General features: G+C 49.6%; 1 protein-coding gene across 1 annotated transcript; it reads left to right on the top strand.

Annotated features, from left to right (window-relative positions):
• Positions 1-5,648: 5,648 nt before the first annotated feature.
• Positions 5,649-18,247, top strand: LOC129693321 (mothers against decapentaplegic homolog 6-like; the record flags this gene model as incomplete). The annotated part of the gene is made up of 3 exons (XM_055630167.1): positions 5,649-5,737; positions 8,030-8,104; positions 15,515-18,247. Coding segments are annotated over 3 exons (703 nt in total), but the record flags the coding sequence as incomplete, so codon positions are not given.
• Positions 18,248-18,707: the final 460 nt, after the last annotated feature.

Genomic DNA, 18,707 nt, shown 5'->3' with positions numbered 1-18,707 from the left:
TGTTTCTATTTCCTTCCTACTCCCCCTATCCCCTGACTCCGCAATCTTTCAGAGACTACTACTCTCTCTTGAAAGCATCAGAGACCGGGCCTCCCACCGCCCGCTGAGGCAGAGACACCTTCCACATACTCCCAACTCCTGTGTGTGAAAAGTTTTTCCTCGTCTCCGTGTCTAAATGGCCGACCCCCTTTTCTTCAAACTGTGGGGCGGGCGCGCCCTCGGTGACTTCTGGGCTCCCCCCAACATCGGGAACATGTTTCCTGCCTCTAGCGTGTCCAAACCCTTAATAATCGTATACATTTCAATGAGATGCCCTCTCATCCTTCTAAACTCCACAGAGTGTACAAGCCCGCAGCCGCTCCATTCTATCAACATATGACAGTCCCGCCATCCCGGGAATTAACCTGGTGAACCTACGCTGGGCTCCCTCAATAGCAAGAATGTCCTTCCTCAAATTTGGAGACGAATTGCACACAATACTCCAGGTGTGGTCTCACTAGGGCCCTGTACAGCTGCAGAAGGACCTCTGCTCCTAGACTCAACTCCTCTTATTATGAAGGCCATCATGCCATTCGCTTTCTTCACTGCCTGCTGTACCTGCATGCTTACTTTCAGTGACTGATGAACAAGGACCCCCAGATCCAGTTGTACTTCCCCTTTTCCCAACTTGACACCAACAAAGAACTAGATGGGGCTCTTAAAGATGACGGAGTCAGGGGATATGGGGAGAAGGCAGGAACGGGGTACTGATTGGGGATGATCAGCCATTGAATGGCGGTGCTGGCTCGAAGGGCCGAATGGCCTCTACTCCTGCACCTATTGTCTATTGTCTGTTGTCGAACGTGTGGTTTCACTGGAGGATGGAAGACTTTCTCTTTTTTTCCACGTTCAAGAAGGAACTGCAGATGCTGGAAAATCGAAGGTAGACAAAAATGCTGGAGGAACTCAGCGGGTGAGGCAGCATCTATGGAGCGAAGGAAATAGGCAACGTTTCGGGCCCGAAATCCTTAAGGAAATAGGCAACGTTTCGGGCCCGAAATCCTTAAGGAAATAGGCAACGTTTCGGGCCCGAAATCCTTAAGGAAATAGGCAACGTTTCGGGCCCGAAATCCTTAAGGAAATAGGTAACGTTTCGGGCCCAAAAACTCAAGAAAGTAAATAGGTAACGTTTCGGGCCTAAATCCTTAAGGAAATAGGTAACGTTTCGGGTCAAAATCCTTAAGGAAATAGGTAACGTTTCGGGCCCAAAATCCTTAAGGAAATAGGTAACGTTTCGGGCTGAAATCCTTAAGGAAATAGGCAACGTTTCGGGCCCGAAACCCTTAAGGAAATAGGTAACGTTTCGGGCCGAAACCCTTCCGGGTTTCGGCCCGAAACGTTGCCTATTTCCTTCGCTCCATAGATGCTGCTGCACCCGCTGAGTTCCTCCAGCATTTTTGTCTACCTTCCTCTTTTCCAAGTTTCCCGGCTAGCAGCCTTCCCGTCCTAGTCCAGAGCTGAGCCAACATGGCCTGACCCAGGATATCCCAGGTCAGTTCCGCGTTAGGCCGTTTATTTACTGTCGTGGGAAGCCAGCGAGCATCCGGTGTAACAAACAGGGAAGTCTGATTTCGTTTTTTGTTCACCCAGTTCCAATTCTTCCATCAACTCCTGAAAAATTTCCATCACAAGGGCCCCCTATCGATCTATCCATCCCCATTCTCCTGCCTTTTCCCATTGCCGGTTCTCTGGATACTTTCAAGAGAGAGCTAGATAGGGCTCTTAATAGCAAAAGGATTTGAGTCTAAGAGCAGGGAGGTTCTACTGCAGTTGTACGGGGTCTTGGTGAGACCACACCTGGAGTATTGCATACAGTTTTGGTCTCCTAATCTGAGGAAAGACATTCTTCATAGTAAAAGGATTTGAGTATAGGAGCAGGGAGGTTCTACTGCAGTTGTACAGGGTCTTGGTGAGACCACACCTGGAGTATTGCGTACAGTTTTGGTCTCCTAATCTGAGGAAGGACATTATTGTGAGACCCGCCTCCCATCCTGACTACGTGTGCTGTCTGTGCGGAGTTTGCATGTTCTCCCCGTGACCCGGTTTCCTCCCACGCTCCAGAGACGTGCCGGGTTTGTAGGTAGATTGGCTTGGCGTGATTGTAAATTGTCACTGGGGTGCGTTGGGTGGCGTTTGCGAGCGGGGGTCGCTGTTTGGAGCGGAGTCGGGATGTTTCGGCGCTGTGTCTCCTAACTGCACTAAACCAGCGTGTGTGTGTGTGTGTGTTTGTTTGTCAGAACATAGAAACATAGAAATTAGGTGCAGGAGTAGAGGCCATTCGGCCCTTCGAGCCTGCCCCGCCATTCAATATGATCATGGCTGATCATCCAACTCAGTATCCCGTACCTGCCTTCTCTCCATACCCCCTAATCCCCTTAGCCACAAGGGCCACATCTAACTCCCTCTTAAATATAGCCAATGAACTGTGTGGCCTCAACTACCCTCTGTGGCAGAGAGTTCCAGAGATTCACCACTCTCTGTGTGAAAAAAGTTCTTCTCATCTCGGTTTTAAAGGATTCCCCCCTTATCCTTAAGCTGTGACCACTTGTCCTGGACTTCCCCAACATCGGGAACAATCTTCCTGCATCTAGCCTGTCCAACCCCTTAAGAATTTTGTAAGTTTCTATAAGATCCCCTCTCAATCTTCTAAATTCTAGAGAGTATAAACCAAGTCTATCCAGTCTTTCTTCATAAGACAGTCCTGACATCCCAGGAATCAGTCTGGTGAACGTCTCTGCACTCCCTCTATGGCAATAATGTCCTTCCTCAGATTTGGAGACCAAAACTGTACGCGTTTGCGAGCGGGGGGCCGCTGTTTGGCGCGGAGCCGGGATGTTTCGGCGCTGTGTCTCCTAACAGCACTAAACCCGCGTGCGTGTGTGTGTGTGTGTGTGTTTGCTTGTTCTCTGTACTTCTCCACAACACTCTGGGACACGGGCCAATCTGCTTTCCCGAGGCTTCAGTGGAATGTACGGCTGGTGCCAGCCTTTGGTGTAATTAGATCGCTAAGACCGCTCGCCTACATACTTGTGGCATCAACGCGGAGACAGGAGCAGAGATGGTCCATTCATTGTTGCTGGGACGTGGGCTAGGCTGGGGAGATGGGCCGAGTGGCCCGTTACGTAGGAGCTCTGCTGAACCGACCCCCAGATTCTCAAAAACACACCCCCTGCAATGTTCCTTCCCCACCCAAAGAGCTTACGGGCCAATAGCCAATAGACAATAGGTGCAGGAGTTGAGGCCATTCGGTCCTTCGAGCCAGCACCACCATTCAATGTGATCATGGCTGATCATCCCCAATCAGTACCCCGTTCCTGCCTTCTCCCCATATCCCCTGACTCCACTATCTTTAAGAGCCCTATCTAGCTCTCTTTTGAAAGCATCCAGCGAACCGGCCTCCACCGCCCTCTGAGGCAGAGAATTCCACAACTGTGTGAAAAAGTATTTCTTCGTCTCCGTTCTAAATGCCTTACCCCTTATTCTTAAACTGTGTGTGGCCCCTGGACCTGGACTCCCCCAATGCCTCAAGCGTGTCCAAACCCTTAATAATCTTATATGTTTCAATGAGATCTCCTCTCATCCTTCTAAACTCCACAGAGTGTACACCCCACAGCCGCTCCATTCTCTCAGCATATGACAGTCCCGCCATCCCGGGAATTAACCTGGTGAACCTACGCTGGGCTCCCTCAATAGCAAGAATGTCCTTCCTCAAATTAGGGGGGCCAAAACTGCACACAATACTCCAGGTGTGGTCTCACTAGGGCCCTGTACAACTGCAGAAGGACCTCTTTGCTCCTATACTCAAATCCTCTATGACAAGAATGTCTTACCTCAGATTAGGAGACCAAAACTGTACGCAATACTCCAGGTGTGGTCTCACCAAGACCCTGTACAACTGCAGTAGAACCTCCCTGCTCCTATACTCAAATCCTTTTGCTATGAAGAATGTCTTTCCTCAGATTAGGAGACCAAAACTGTACGCAATACTCCAGGTGTGGTCTCACCAAGACCCTGTACAACTGCAGTAGCACCTCCCTGCTCCTATACTCAAATCCTTTTGCTATGAAGAATGTCTTTCCTCAGATTCGGAGACCAAAACTGTACGCAATACTCCAGGTGTGGTCTCACTGGGGCCCTGTACAACTGCAGAAGGACCTCTTTGCTCCTATACTCATCTAGAGGTTTGGAGATAGATTCCCAGGAATCGAGTTTGCATATTTTCCCTGTGACCACGTGGGTTTGCTCCAGGTGCTCCAGTTTCTTCCCAATGACGCTGTAGAACCATACAGGGTGGAAATGGGCCCTTAGGCCTAACGTTCCCATGCCAACCAATCCCACCTGCCCACGTTTGGCCCACATCCCCCTAAAGTGTGTTTGTAGGTTATTCGGCCCCTCTGTAAATTCCCCCCCCCCCCCACCCCCCCTCCATTAGTGTGTCGGGAGTGGATGGGAAAGTGGGATAACTTAGAACGGGAGATCGCTGGTCGCTGGTCCGCTCGGACTCAGTAGGCCCAGGGGCCTGTTTCCGCCCTCTATCTCCAAAACCACACTAAAGTTGGTGGGAATGTTGTAAGCCTTCGAAGAGATTAGACGCCTGTCTTTGTGTTTTGAAAAGATCTGCAGATTGCATTAATTATATCAGTCTAGACATCACCGGTAGGCGGCGCGGCTCTGGCCAGCAGCGGCCTCTGCAGCCTGTCCGCGTTTTTGTTATTTTTTGTCTGTGTTTCTGTGTAGTTTTTGTTATTTTATGTTGGGGTGTGTGTGTGGGGGGATGGGGGTGGGGTGGGAGGGGGGGGGGGAAACTTTTGAATCTCTCCCTGCACTGGAGACCCGACCTTTCTTCGTCGGGTCTCAGGTGTCGTTGAGGCCGCAACGAGGAGCGGCCTCCAACGGGAAGAAGCCGGGGAGTCTGGTGCCGACTTACCGTTGCCGTCGCGGAGCTGGCCGAGTCCGGAGCGGGTGGAGCGGTGGAGGAGCGCTGCCGCTGCCGCTGCCGATGCCGCTGCTGCTGCTGAGTCGGAGGCTGCTACTGCGGGTCTGCGGACGGCTCGGACGACCCCGCGCGGCTCCATGGAGGGAGACCGCTTTTCGGGGCTCCTCAACGGCGACTTCCCCCACCCGAGTTGCGGGGTCGAAGAGCTCCTGGAGCGGGGCCTAACACCATTGCCCCGCGCGGCTGGAACGGCCGCGGGACTTTGCGAGCGCACGCCGGGGGCTCCAACATCAAGACCCGGTGTGCGACCTCGCACCACCCGGCGTGGCTTTAATGGCCGCGGGACAATCGCCATCGCCAGCCGGGGGCTTTGACTTTGACTCTGACATCGGGGGGGGGGGAAGAGTGCAGTGGAGAGATAAGTCTTTTTTGGCCTTCCATCACAGTTATGTGATGGATGTTTATGTTAAATGTAATCATGTTGTGTCTGGGGTCTATTTGTGTGTAATGTATGGCTGCAGAAACGGCATTTCGTTTGGACCTCCAGGGGTCCAAATGACAATTAAATTGACTCTTGACTCTTGAAAACACTTGTACAAAAATTGTTTAGGTATATTGTTTGAGCTCAGAGTGTTCATACAATGGGTGGTCGTCCCACTTGCACGTTCTAAAGACCAATAACAAACTGCATTTCTCTTTCAGAATCTCCGCCACCACCTTACTCCAAGCTATCACCAAGCAAAAACCAGAACAACATTGATGGCAAGTTCTAAAATAAGTTAGTCAATTGCGATACAAAATGGCGCAGCGGTAGAGTTGCTGCCTTAAGGGCCTGTCGAACTTTCCCCACCTAATTCACGACCTTTTTTACTCATGGACATTTTTTATCAGGCTAGAAAAAACAGCCCGGGCCTAGTTTTTTTTTTTGTTTATTTTATTAGAAGTTAATACATCACAAAACAGTACAGTGGAACCTAATTTTAGGTGCCAACTATGTAATACCGTAATCCATTCTATGTACAACCTCTAGTTTTATGTTATAAGAAGGAAGTAAGCAGAACAAGAAAAAGAAAGCAATAGAAAGGGGGAAAAGTGGAAAAATAGATGGTAGAGAGTAGAAAAACGTGAAGTGTGTATATAAAAAATAAAAAAAAGGAAGAGAGAAAGAGGAAAGTAGAAATAGAAGAGAAGGTCCCTTAAAAGAGAATTTTTCAAATCTGTATTCGGAGATGTAGATCTATCCGCGTCATGAACTGAAATCGGCAATCCTTACGGCACCGCTGCATCACATGATTCCAAAAAGTCGATGAAAGGAGACCAACTCTTTAAGAATTGGTCATATTTATCTATTAGTCGGAGTCTCATTTCTTCAAGGCCTAGTTCACGACCTTTTTTACTCGTGGACTTTTTTAATCAGGCTAGAAAAAACAGCCCGGGCCTAGTTGATGTCACGAGGCCTGCAACTCGCAACACGACCTCCTGACGACCATGCTGCGAATACGAGTCAAGGGCAAACTCGGCGGAGGTGGTGAATTAGGTCGTGAAAGTAGGACAGGCCCTTCCACAGCGCTTGCAGCACCAGAGACCCGGGTTCAACCCCGACTACGGGCGCTGTCTGTACGGAGTTTGCACGTTCTCCCCGTGACCTGCGTGGGTTTTCTCCGAGATCTTCGGCTCCAAAGACGTACAAAGAGTCGGGGGGTATGGGGAGAAGGCAGAAACAGGGACATGACTTGAGAATTAAGGGACAGAAGTTTAGGGGTAACATGAGGGGGAACTTCTTTACTCAGAGAGTGGTGGCTGTGTGTGGAATGAGCTTCATAGAAACATAGAAAAATAGGTGCAGGAGTAGAGGCCATTCGGCCCTTCGAGCCTGCACCATTCGCCATTCAATATGATCATGGCTGATCATCCAACTCAGTATCCCGTACCTGCCTTCTCTCCATACCCCCTGATCCCCTTAGCCACAAGGGCCACATCTAACTCCCTCTTAAATATAGCCAATGAACTGTGGCCTCGACTACCCTCTGCGGCAGAGAGTTCCAGTGAAGGTGGTGGAGGCAGGTTCGTTTTTATCATTTAAAAATAAATTGGATAGTTATATGGACGGGAAAGGAATGGAGGGTTATGGTCTGAGCGCAGGTGTATGGGAACAAACGTCGCCTATTTCCTTCGCTCCATAGGACTGTCTTATGAGGAAAGACTGGATAGACTGGATAGACTTGGTTTATACTCTCTAGAATTTAGGAGATTGAGAGGGGATCTTATAGAAACTTACAAAATTCTTAAGGGGTTGGACAGGCTAGATGCAGGAAGATTGTTCCCGACGTTGGGGAAGTCCAGGCCAAGGGGCCACACACACACACACAGTTTAAGGATAAGAGGGAAGTCTTTTAGGACCGAGATGAGAAAATCTTTTTTTTTTTCACACGCAGAGAGTGGTGAATCTGTGGAATTCTCTGCCACAGAAGGTAGTTGAGGCCACACACAGTTCATGGGCTATATTTAAGAGGGAGTTAGATGTGTCCCTTGTGGCTAAAGGGATCAGGGGGTATGGAGAGAAGGCAGGGATGGGATACTGAGTTGGATGATCAGCCATGATCATATCGAATGGCGGTGCTGGTGCAGGCTCGAAGGGCCGAATGGCCTCTACTCCTGCACCCATTGTCTATGTTTCTATGTCTCTGGCGCGGTGAGGCAGCAGCTCCACCCGCTGCGCCTGCGTTATAATTTTCCGTTTTCCAATCCGAAGAAAGGAATGACCTCCAAGCTGAAACACTCCCTCCCAGTATCCTATTTTCATCTTCATAATTAAAACAGTAACATTCAGTTCTTAAGCTTGCTGTCTTGCCCAGCCTAGCCTTGATGGCTCCGGTCTGCAACCATGAGGGTGGCTGGTTGTCTCCCAACGAGTTGTACATTTCACGGGCGATAAATATCAGAGACATTTTTGTCAATGTCCTTTTTTTAACTCTTGGCGAGACCCAGATTGGTTTTGCAGTTGCGAACTTTTGTTGGCTGGTCTTACAATCTGCACTGTCTTCACCCCTGTAGACTTCCTGGAACACAACTTTGCTTACGACCAAGGGGCGATAGAACCGTCCAACAACAGCAGCGACCTTTGGCCAGGTGAGGGTGAGATTTGGTGTCATTTCGAGAATCGAATGGAGCAAGCAGCTGGGCTTGTACACTCTGTGGAGTTTAGATTGATGAGAGGGGATCTTATTGAAACATATACGATTATTAAGGTACACAAAATTGCTGGAACAAAGAGGTCCTTCTGCAGTTGTACAGAGCCCTAGTGAGACCACACCTGGAGTATTGCGTGCAGTTTTGGTCCTCTAATTTGAGGAAGGACATTCTTGCTATTGAGATTCAGATTCAGATTCAGATTCAATTTTAATTGTCATTGTCAGTGTACAGTACAGAGACAACGAAATGCATTAGGGAGCGCAGCGTAGGTTTACACGGTTAATTCCCGGGATGGCGGGACTGTCGTATGCTGAGAGAATGGAGCGGCTGTGGGCTTGTACACTCTGTGTAGTTTAGAAGGATGAGAGGGGGATCTGATTGTAAGATTGTTAAGGGTTTGGACACGCTAGAGGCAGGGAGAATGGAGCGGCTGGGCTTGTACAATCTGGAGTTTAGATTGATGAGAGGGGATCTTATTGAAACATATAAGATTATTAAGGTACACAAAATTGCTGGAGAAACTCAGCGGGTGCAGCAGCATCTATGGAGCGAAGGAAATAGGCAACGTTTCGGGTTCGAAACCCGCAAGGGTTTCGGCCCGAAACGTTACCTATTTCCTTAAGGGTTTCGGGCCCGAAACGTTACCAATTTCCTTAAGGGTTTCGGCCCGAAACGTTACCAATTTCCTTAAGGGTTTCGGGCCCGAAACGTTGCCTATTTCCTTAAGGGTTTCGGGCCCGAAACGTTACCTATTTCCTTAAGGGTTTCAGGCACGCTAGAGGCAGGAAACATGTTCCCGATGTTGGGGGAGTCCAGAACCAGGGGCCACACACACACACACAGTTTAAGAATAAGGGGTCGGTCATTTAGAACGGAGACGAGGAAACTCTTTTTCTCACAGAGAGTTGTGAGTCTGTGGAATTCTCTGCTGTGGAGGCCGGTTCTCTGGATGATTTCAAGAGATAGGGCTCTTAAAGATCGCGGAGTCAGGGGATATGGGGAGAAGGCAGGAACGGGGTACTGATTGGGGATGATCAGCCATGATCACATGGAATGGCGGTGCTGGCTCGAAGGGCTGAATGGCCTACTGAATGGTGTTAGGACGAAGGGCCTGTTTCGTGGGCAAGTTAGGCCGAACGGCCTGTTTCGTGGGCAAGGTAGGCCTATGGGCCTGTTTCCACGCTGTATCACTCTAAACACAGATGCTGCCTGACTTGCTGAGTGTTTACTAATTGTGTCTCAGAGTTCTGGCATGTGCAGTTATCTTTTCCATTTGCTGTTAGTTTAGTTTAGGCATACAGCGTGGAAACAGGCCCTTCAGCCCACCGAGTCACACCGTACACCAGTACTATCCTACACATTCGAGGACAATTCACAGAAGCCAATTTACCTACAAACCCGCACGTCTTGTGGGAGTGTGGGAGGAAACCGGAGCACCCGGAGAAAACCCACGCAGGCCACGGGGAGGGAACGTGCAAACTCTGCGCAGGTTGCACCTGTAGTTCAAGTCAAGTCAAGTCAAGTTTATTTGTCACATACACATACGAGATGTGCAGTGAAATGAAAGTGGCAATGCTCGCGGACTTTTGTGCAAAAGACAAACAACAAAACAACCAAACAAATTATAAACACAATCATAACACACATATTCTTTTACATAATAAATAATGGAAGGAAAAACGTTCAGTACAGTTAGTCCCTGGTGAGATAGGCGTTTACAGTCCGAATTGCCTCTGGGAAGAAACTCCTTCTCAACCTCTCCGCCCCCACCGCATGGCAACGGAGGCGTTTGCCTGACCGTAGCAGCTGGAACAGTCCGTTGCAGGGGTGGAAGGGGTCTCCCATGATTTTATTTGCTCTGGAGTTGCACCTCCTCTTGTATAGTTCCTGCAGGGGGGCGAGTGAAGTTCCCATAGTGCGTTTGTTCGAACGCACTACTCTCTGCAGAGCCTTCTTGTCCTTGGCAGAGCAATTCCCAAACCAGATGGTAATGTTACCGGACAAGATGCTTTCCACCGCCGCTGCGTAGAAGCACTGGAGGATCCTCGGAGACACTCTGAATTGCCTGAGGTGGTAAAGACGCTGCCTTGCCTTACTAACGAGTGCTGAGGCGTGTGATGCCCATGTCATATCCTCGGAGGTGTGGACTCCCAGATATTTAAAACAGTTCACCCTATCCACAGGATCCCCATTTATCCTCAATGTAGTTGGGATCGAACCTGGTGCTGTGTGGCTGCAACTCCACCACCCCTCTCCTGCTGGATCTATACTAGTTTTGCGTCAATAAATCTCGGATGGAATGCACGCAAGACTGAAGCCAACGCAGTCTCGAGAGAGACAATAGATGCAGGAGTAGGCCATTCGGCCCTTCGAGCCAGCACCGCCTTCTCCCTGAAACCCACACTAATCAAGAATCTATCTACCTCTGCCTTAAAAATATCCATTGACTTGGCCTCCACAGCCTTCCTAAGATTCACCACTCTCTGAGAAACTAAAATCCTCCTTCCTAAAGGAACGTCCTTTAATTCTGAGGCTGTGAGCTCTGGTTCTAGACTCTCCCATCAGTGAAAACATCCTCTCCACATCCACTCTATCCAGGCCTTTCACTATTTGGAAAACTAATTGGGGAAAGGGGTAGAAAGCTGGGAGGGGTGGAGCAGGGACAAAGCTTGGCAAGTGATAGGTGAACACAAGGAACCACAGATGCTGATTTACCAAAAAAAGACACAGAGTGGCTGAGTAACTCAGCGGGTCAGGCAGCATCTGTGGAGAACATGGATAGGTGACGTTTTGGGTCGAGATCCTTCTCTTCAGGAAGGACATTATTGCCATAGAGGGAGTGCAGAGACGGTTCACCAGACTGATTCCTGGGATGTCAGGACTGTCTTATGAAGAAAGACTGGATAGACTTGGTTATACTCTCTAGAATTTAGAAGATTGAGAGGGGATCTTATAGAAACTTACAAAATTCTTAAGGGGTTGGACAGGCTAGTTGCAGGAAGATTGTTCCCGATATTAGGGAAGTCCAGGACAAGGGGTCACAGCTTAAGGATAAAGGGGAAATCCTTTAAAACCGAGATGAGAAGAACTTTTTTCACGCAGAGAGTGGTGAATCTCTGGAACTCTCTGCGACAGAGGGTAGTTGAGGCCAGTTCATTGGCTATATTTAAGAGGGAGTTAGATGTGGCCCTTGTGGCCAAGGGGATCAGGGGGTATGGAGAGAAGGCAGGTACGGGATACTGAGTTGGATGATCAGCCATGATCATATTGAATGGCGGTGCAGGCTCGAAGGGCCGAATGGCCTCTACTCCTGCACCTAATTTCTATGTTTCTATGTTTCAGACTGAGAGACTTCAAACTGAAGAAAGGTCCCAGCTCGAAACGTCACCCATCCATGTTCTCCGCAGATGCTGCCTGAACCGCTGAGTTAGTCCAGCACTTTGTGTCTTAAGCAATAGGTGGATAGATACACCCTAGTGGGTGTAGGGTGATGTCAAGGTGCGGGGGTCGCTGGTCGGCACTGGTCCTCCCCCCTCTCCTCTCCTCTCTAACAGAAGTGGTGTCTTGAAGGTTATTTCTGGATGCCACGCCTCTCTGGTGCTTGCCAGAGGAAGTTGTGGCATGCACGACAGCACTGACGTGCGTTCCCTGTGTCCTTGGCTGAGTTCCCGGGATCAGTCTCTGTTGATCACAGAGTGTCTGGTCTGATTCCTCTGCTCTGATCCTTCAGTGACCCTTGTTGTTCAACGTGAGCCTTCTCCGCCCTTCCCCCCCCCTCCTCCCACGTCCTCCAGTGCTTAGAGATGCAATGTGGAAACAGGCCCTAAGGCCTGCCAATCCCGAAATGCTGTAGCGACTCAGCGGGCCAGGCAGCATCTCGGCAGGACTCAAGAGAGTCAGAGAGACAATAGATAATAGGTGCAGGAGTAGGCCTTGAGGCCCTTCGAGCCAGCACCGCCATTCAATGTGATCATGGCTGATCATCCCCAATCAGTGCCCCGTTCCTACCTCTCCACACATCAATAGACAATAGACAATAGGTGCAGGAGTAGGCCTTGAGGCCCTTCGAGCCAGCACCGCCAAAGATCTTATAGCAGAGTATAGGATCTTTGAGCACCGCCATTCAAAGTGATCATGGCTGATCATCCCCAATCAGTGCCCCGTTCCTACCTCTCCACACATCAATAGACAATAGACAATAGGTGTGCAGGAGTAGGCCTTGAGGCCTGCACCGCCATTCAAGGTGATCATGGCTGATCATCCCCAATCAGTGCCCCGTTCCTTCCTCTCCCTACATCAATAGACAATAGACAATAGGTGTGCAGGAGTAGGCCTTTAGGCCTGCACCACCATTCAATGTGATCATGGCTGATCATCCCCAATCAGTGCCCCGTTCATTCCTCTCCCCACATCAATAGACAATAGATAATAGGTGCAGGAGTAGGCCTTTAGGCCTGCACCACCATACAATGTGATCATCCCCCAATCAGTATCCCCCGACTCCGCTATCTTTAAGAGCCCTATCTAGCTCTCTCTTGAGAGCATCCAGAGAACCGGCCTCCACCGCCCTATGAGGCAGAGAATTCCACAGACTCGCCACTCTCTGTGAGGAAAGAGTGTTTCCTCGTCTCCGTTCTAAATGGCTTACCCTTTATTCTTAAAGTGTGTGTGTGTGTGTGTGTGTGTGTGTGGGGCCCCTGGTTCTGGACTCCTCCAGCATGTTTCCTGCCTCTAGCGTGTCCAAACCCCTTAATAATCTTAAGAAGGAACTGCAGATGCTGGAAAATCGAAGGTAGACAAAAATGATGGAGAAACTCAGCGGTTGCAGCAGCATCTATGGAGCGAAGGAAATAGGCGACGTTTCAGGCCTGAAACCCTTAAGGAAATAGGCAACGTTTCGGGCCCGAAACCTGTAAGGAAATAGGTAACGTTTCGGGCCGAAACCCTTCCGGGTTTCGAGCCCAAAACGTTGCCTATTTCCTTCGCTCCACATAGATGCTGCTGCACCCGCTGAGTTTCTCCAGCAATTTTGTGTGCCTTAATAATCTTATATGTTTCAATAAGATGCCCTCTCATCCTTCTAAACTCCACAGAGTGTACAAGCCCACAGCCGCTCCATTCTCTCAGCATACGACAGTCCCGCCATCCCGGGAATTAACCTGGTGAACCTACGCTGGGCTCCCTCAATAGCAAGAATGTCCTTACTCAAATTAGGGGACCAAAACTGCACGCAATACTCCAGGTGTGGTCTCACTAGGGCTCTGTACAACTGCAGAAGGACCTCTTTGTTCCTATACTCGATTCCTCTTGTTATGGAGGCCAACAGGCCAAAACTGCACACACTACTCCAGGTGTGGTCTCACCAGGGCCCTGTACAACTGCAGAAGGACCTCTTTGTTCCTATACTCGATTCCTCTTGTTATGGAGGCCAACAGGCCAAAACAGCACACAATACTCCAGGTGTGGTCTCACTAGGGCCTTGTACAACTGCAGAAGGACCTCTTTGCTCCTAGACTCAACTCCTCTTGTTATGAAGGCCAACAGGCCAAAACTGCACACAATACTCCAGGTGTGGTCTCACTAGAGCCCTGTACAACTGCAGAAGGACCTCTTTGTTCCTATACTCGACTCCTCTTGTTATGAAGGCCAACATGCCATTCGCCTTGGTACACAAAAAAGCTGGAGAAACTCAGCGGGTGCGGCAGCATCTATGGAGCGAAAGAAATAGGCAACGTTTCGGGCCTGAAACCCTTCTTCAGACCATTTGCTTTCTTCACTGCAATAGAGTGTTATCTTCTGTCTATTGTCCTATACATTGTCCCTGTATAGGACAATGAAATTCTTGCTTTGATTCAGCACACAGAACATAGTAGGCATTTACTACAGAACAGATAAGTATGTCCATGCACCATTATGTAAATATATACACACACATGAATAAATGCATAGATACATAGAAAATAGGTGCAGGAGTAGGCCATTCGGCCCTTCGAGCCTGCACTGCCATTCAATATGATCATGGCTGATCATCCAACTCAGTATCCCATACCTGCCTTCTCTCATAGAAACATAGAAACATAGAAATTAGGTGCAGGAGTAGGCCATTCGGCCCTTCGAGCCTGCACCGCCATTCAATATGATCATGGCTGATCATCCGACTCAGTATCCCGTACCTGCCTTCTCTCCATACCCCCTGATCCCTTTAGCCACAAGGGCCACATCTAACTCCCTCTTAAATATAGCCAATGAACTGTGTGGCCTCAACTACCCTCTGTGGCAGAGAATTCCACAGATTCACCACTCTCTGTGTGTGAAAATAAATGTTTTTCTCATCTCGGTCTTAAAGGATTTCCCCCTTATCCTTAAGCTGTGTGTGTGTGGCCCCTTGTCCTGGACTTCCCCAACATCGAGAACAATCTTCCTGCATCTAGCCTGTCCAACCCCATAAGGAATAAACTGATAAATGATAGACTTGGTTATACTCTCTAGAATTTAGGAGATTGAGAGGGGATCTTATAGAAACTTACAAAATTCTTAAGGGGTTGGACAGGCTAGATGCAGGAAGATTGTTCCCGATGTTGGGGAAGTCCAGGACAAGGGGTCACAGCTTAAGGATAAGGGGGGAAATCCTTTAAAACCGAGATGAGAAGAACTTTTTTCACACAGAGAGTGGTGAATCTCTGGAACTCTCTGCCACAGAGGGTAGTTGAGGCCACAGTTCATTGGCTATATTTAAGAGGGAGTTAGATGTGGCCCTTGTGGCTAAGGGGATCAGGGGGTATGGAGAGAAGGCAGGTACGGGATACTGAGTTGGATGATCAGCCATGATCATATTGAATAGCGGTGCTGGTGCAGGCTCGAAGGGCTGAATGGCCTCTACTCCTGCACCTAATATCTATGTTTCTATGTTTCTATAAAAACTGTTTTATGTCCTGGCTGTGGCAGCTTTGACAGTCCGGAGTTGCCTTCCAGAGGGAAGTTATTCAAGGGGATAAGGGGATCTTATAGAAACTTACAAAATTCTTAAGGGGTTGGACAGGCTAGAACTCTCTGCCGCAGAGGGTAGTTGAGGCCACAGTTCATTGGCTATATTTAAGAGGGAGTTAGATGTGGCCCTTGTGGCTAAGGGGATCAGGGGGTATGGAGAGAAGGCAGGTACGGGATACTGAGTTGGATGATCAGCCATGATCATATTGAATGGCGGTGCAGGCTCGAAGGGCCGAATGGCCTCTACTCCTGCACCTAATTTCTATGTTTCTAAATGCAAATAACAGAAAATGTGTTATTAATAATGTTTCTTGTCCTGCGCTTTTTGATGTTGACTCCTGTGAGTTTTCCCCCCTGTAGATTTTGGCTTGGGCCCGCATCTGTCAAGAGAGGCCCATTGGTGCAGCGTGGCCTATTGGGAGCACAGGACCCGGGTGGGCCGGCTCTACGCTGTCCACGAGCCCTCGGTGGGGGTCTTCTGCGACCAGCCCCGGGGAAACGGCTTCTGCCTGGGCCAGCTCCACGTGGCCGACCGGCACGAGATGGTGAGGAGGACCCGGGGCAAGATAGGCCGGGGCATCCTGCTCAGCCGCGAGTGGGACGGGGTCTGGGCCTACAACCGCAGCGAGCACCCCGTCTTCGTCAACTCCCCCACCCTGGGGCCCCCCAACTCCCGCAGGCTCTCCGTCCACAAGGTGCAGCCCGGATACTCCGTCAAGATCTTCGACTACCACAAGGCCCGGGCCTTGCAGAGGACGGCCATCTTGGATTTTCCCGATGGCCCCTACGACCCCAACAGCATCCGGATAAGCTTTGCCAAAGGCTGGGGCCCTTGCTATTCCAGACAGTTCATCACCTCTTGCCCCTGCTGGCTGGAGATACTGTTGAACCACTCGTGAAGGATTGTCCGCCTCTCGTCTAGACTTTAGAGACACGGTGCGGAAACGGGCCCTTAGGCCCAACGAGCCTGAGCCGACCAGCGACACACTGGCACTATCCTACACACACTAGGGGGCAATTTACAATTTACAGAAGCCAATTAACCCACAAACTTGTACTGTTGGGAGTGTGTGGGAGGAAACCGGAGCACCCGGAGAAAACCCACGCAGGCCGCCGGGAGAACGTGCAAACTCCGTGCAGGCAGCACCCCTGGTCAGGTTCGAGAACATAGACGATAGGCGCAGGAGTAGGCCATTCGGCCCTTCGAGCCTTCGAGAGGAAAGGAAGAGGCGGAGGCTGTGGGGGGAGCTGGGAAGGGGAGGGGAAGGAGGGAGAAAGCAGGGACTACCTGAAATTGGTGAAGTCAAAATGTTCATCTCGCTGGGGTGTAAACTACCCAAGCGAAATATGAGGAGCTGCTCCTCCAATTTGTGTTGGGACTCACTCTGGCCATGGATGAGGCCCAGGACAGAAAGGTTGGATTGGGAATGGGAGGGGGAGTTGAAGTGCTGAGCCTCCGGGAGATCAGGTTGGTTATAGCGGACTGAGCGGAGGTGTTGGGCGAAGCAATCGCCAAGCCTGCATGTGAGTCTACATGTTCATAAGTGATCGGAGCAAAATGGAGATGAGGAGGAATTTCTTTAGCCAGAGGGTGGTGAATCTGTGGAATTCATTGCCACACAGAAGGCTGTGGAGTCCAAGTCCAATGGGTATTTTTAAAGCAGAAATTCTTGATTGGTACGGGTGTCAGGGGGTATAGAAACATAGAAACATAGACAATAGGTGCAGGAGTAGAGGCCATTCGGCCCTTCGAGCCTGCACCAGCACCGCCATTCAATATGATCATGGCTGATCATCCAACTCAGTATCCCATCCCTGCCTTCTCACCATACCCCCTGATCCCTTTAGCCACAAGGGCCACATCAGTCAACAAAATAGAGAGAGTACAGAGGAGATTTACTAGAATGTTGCCTGGGTTTCAACAACTAAGTTACAGAGATAGGTTGAATAAGTTAGGTCTTTATTCTCTGGAGCGCAGAAGGTTAAAGGGGGGACTTGATAGAGGTCTTTAAAATGATGAGAGGGATAGACAGAGTTGATGTGGACAAGCTTTTCCCTTTGAGAATAGGGAAGATTCAAACAAGAGGACATGACTTCAGAATTAAGGGACAGAAGTTTAGGGGTAACATGAGGGGGAACTTCTTTACTCAGAGAGTGGTAGCGGTGTGGAATGAGCTTCCAGTGGAAGTGGTGGAGGCAGGTTCGTTGGTATCATTTAAAAATAAATTGGATAGGCATATGGATGAGAAGGGAATGGAGGGTTGTGGTATGAGTGCAGGCAGGTGGGACTAAGGGGAAAAAAAAAAATTTGTTCGGCATGGACTTGTAGGGCCGAGATGGCCTGTTTCTGTGCTGTAATTGTTATATGGTTATATGGTTATCTAACTCCCTCTTAAATATAGCCAATGAACTGTGTGGCCTCAACTACCCTCTGCTGGAGTAACTCAGCTGGACAGGCTGCGTATGTGGAGAGAAGGAATGGGTGACGTTTCGGGTCGAGACCCTTCAGGCTGAGAGTCGGGGGGGGGGGGGGGGGGGGGGAGAGGGAAAGGAGAGATATAGACAGTGATGTAGAGAGATATAGAACTAATGATTGAAATATAGGCAAAGATGATTAAGGAAACAGGTCGTTGTTAGCTGTGGTTTAGGTGAAAACTAGTTACAGACAATGTGAAGCGAGTCCGATCAGGATGGAGAGAGGGGGGGGATAGACAACAGGTGCAGGAGTAGAGGCCATTCAGCCCTTCGAGCCAGCACTGCCATTCAATGTGATAATAGACAATAGGTGCAGGAGTAGGCCATTCGGCCCTTCGAGCCAGCACCAGCACCGCCATTCAATGTGATAACAGACAATAGACAATAGGTGCAGGAGTAGAGGCCATTCAGCCCTTCGAGCCAGCACCAGCACCGCCATTCAATGTGATCATGGCTGATCATCCCCAATCAGTTCCCCGTTCCTGCCTTTTCTCCCCATATCCCCTGACTCTCTCTCGCTATCTTTAAGAGCCCTATCTAGCTCTCTCTTGAAAGAATTCTCTCCAGAGAACCGGCCTCCACCGCCCTGAGGCAGAGAATTCCACAGACTCACAACTCTCTGTGAGAAAAAGTGTTTCCTCGTCTCCGTTCTAAATGGCCGACCCCTTATTCTTACACTGTGTGTGTGTGTGTGTGTGTGTGTGTGTGTGTGTGTGTGTGTGTGTGTGTGTGTGTGTGTGTGTGTGTGTGTGTGTGTGTGTGTGTGTGTGTGTGTGTGTGTGTGTGTGTGTGTGTGTGTGTGTGTGTGTGTGTGTGTGTGTGTGTGTGTGTGTGTGTGTGTGTGTGTGTGTGTGTGTGTGTGGCCCCTGGTTCTGGATTCCCCCAACATCGGGAACATGTTTCCTGCCTCTAGCATGTCCAAACCCTCAATAATCTTATAAGTTTCAATAGGGAACCCTCTCATCCTTCTAAACTCCACAGAGTGTACAAGCCCACAGCTGCTCCGAGGTTTACTTGAAAGTAGGGAAATCAATATTCATACCACAGGGTGGTAACGCTGCCCCAGTGAAATATGAGG

This window comes from Leucoraja erinacea, unplaced genomic scaffold (assembly GCF_028641065.1).
Source record: "Leucoraja erinacea ecotype New England unplaced genomic scaffold, Leri_hhj_1 Leri_262S, whole genome shotgun sequence".
In the NCBI taxonomy this organism is placed as follows: Eukaryota; Metazoa; Chordata; class Chondrichthyes; order Rajiformes; family Rajidae; genus Leucoraja; species Leucoraja erinaceus.
Note: the sequence above shows the minus strand (reverse complement) of the source record. Positions and strands in the feature narration are given on the sequence as shown.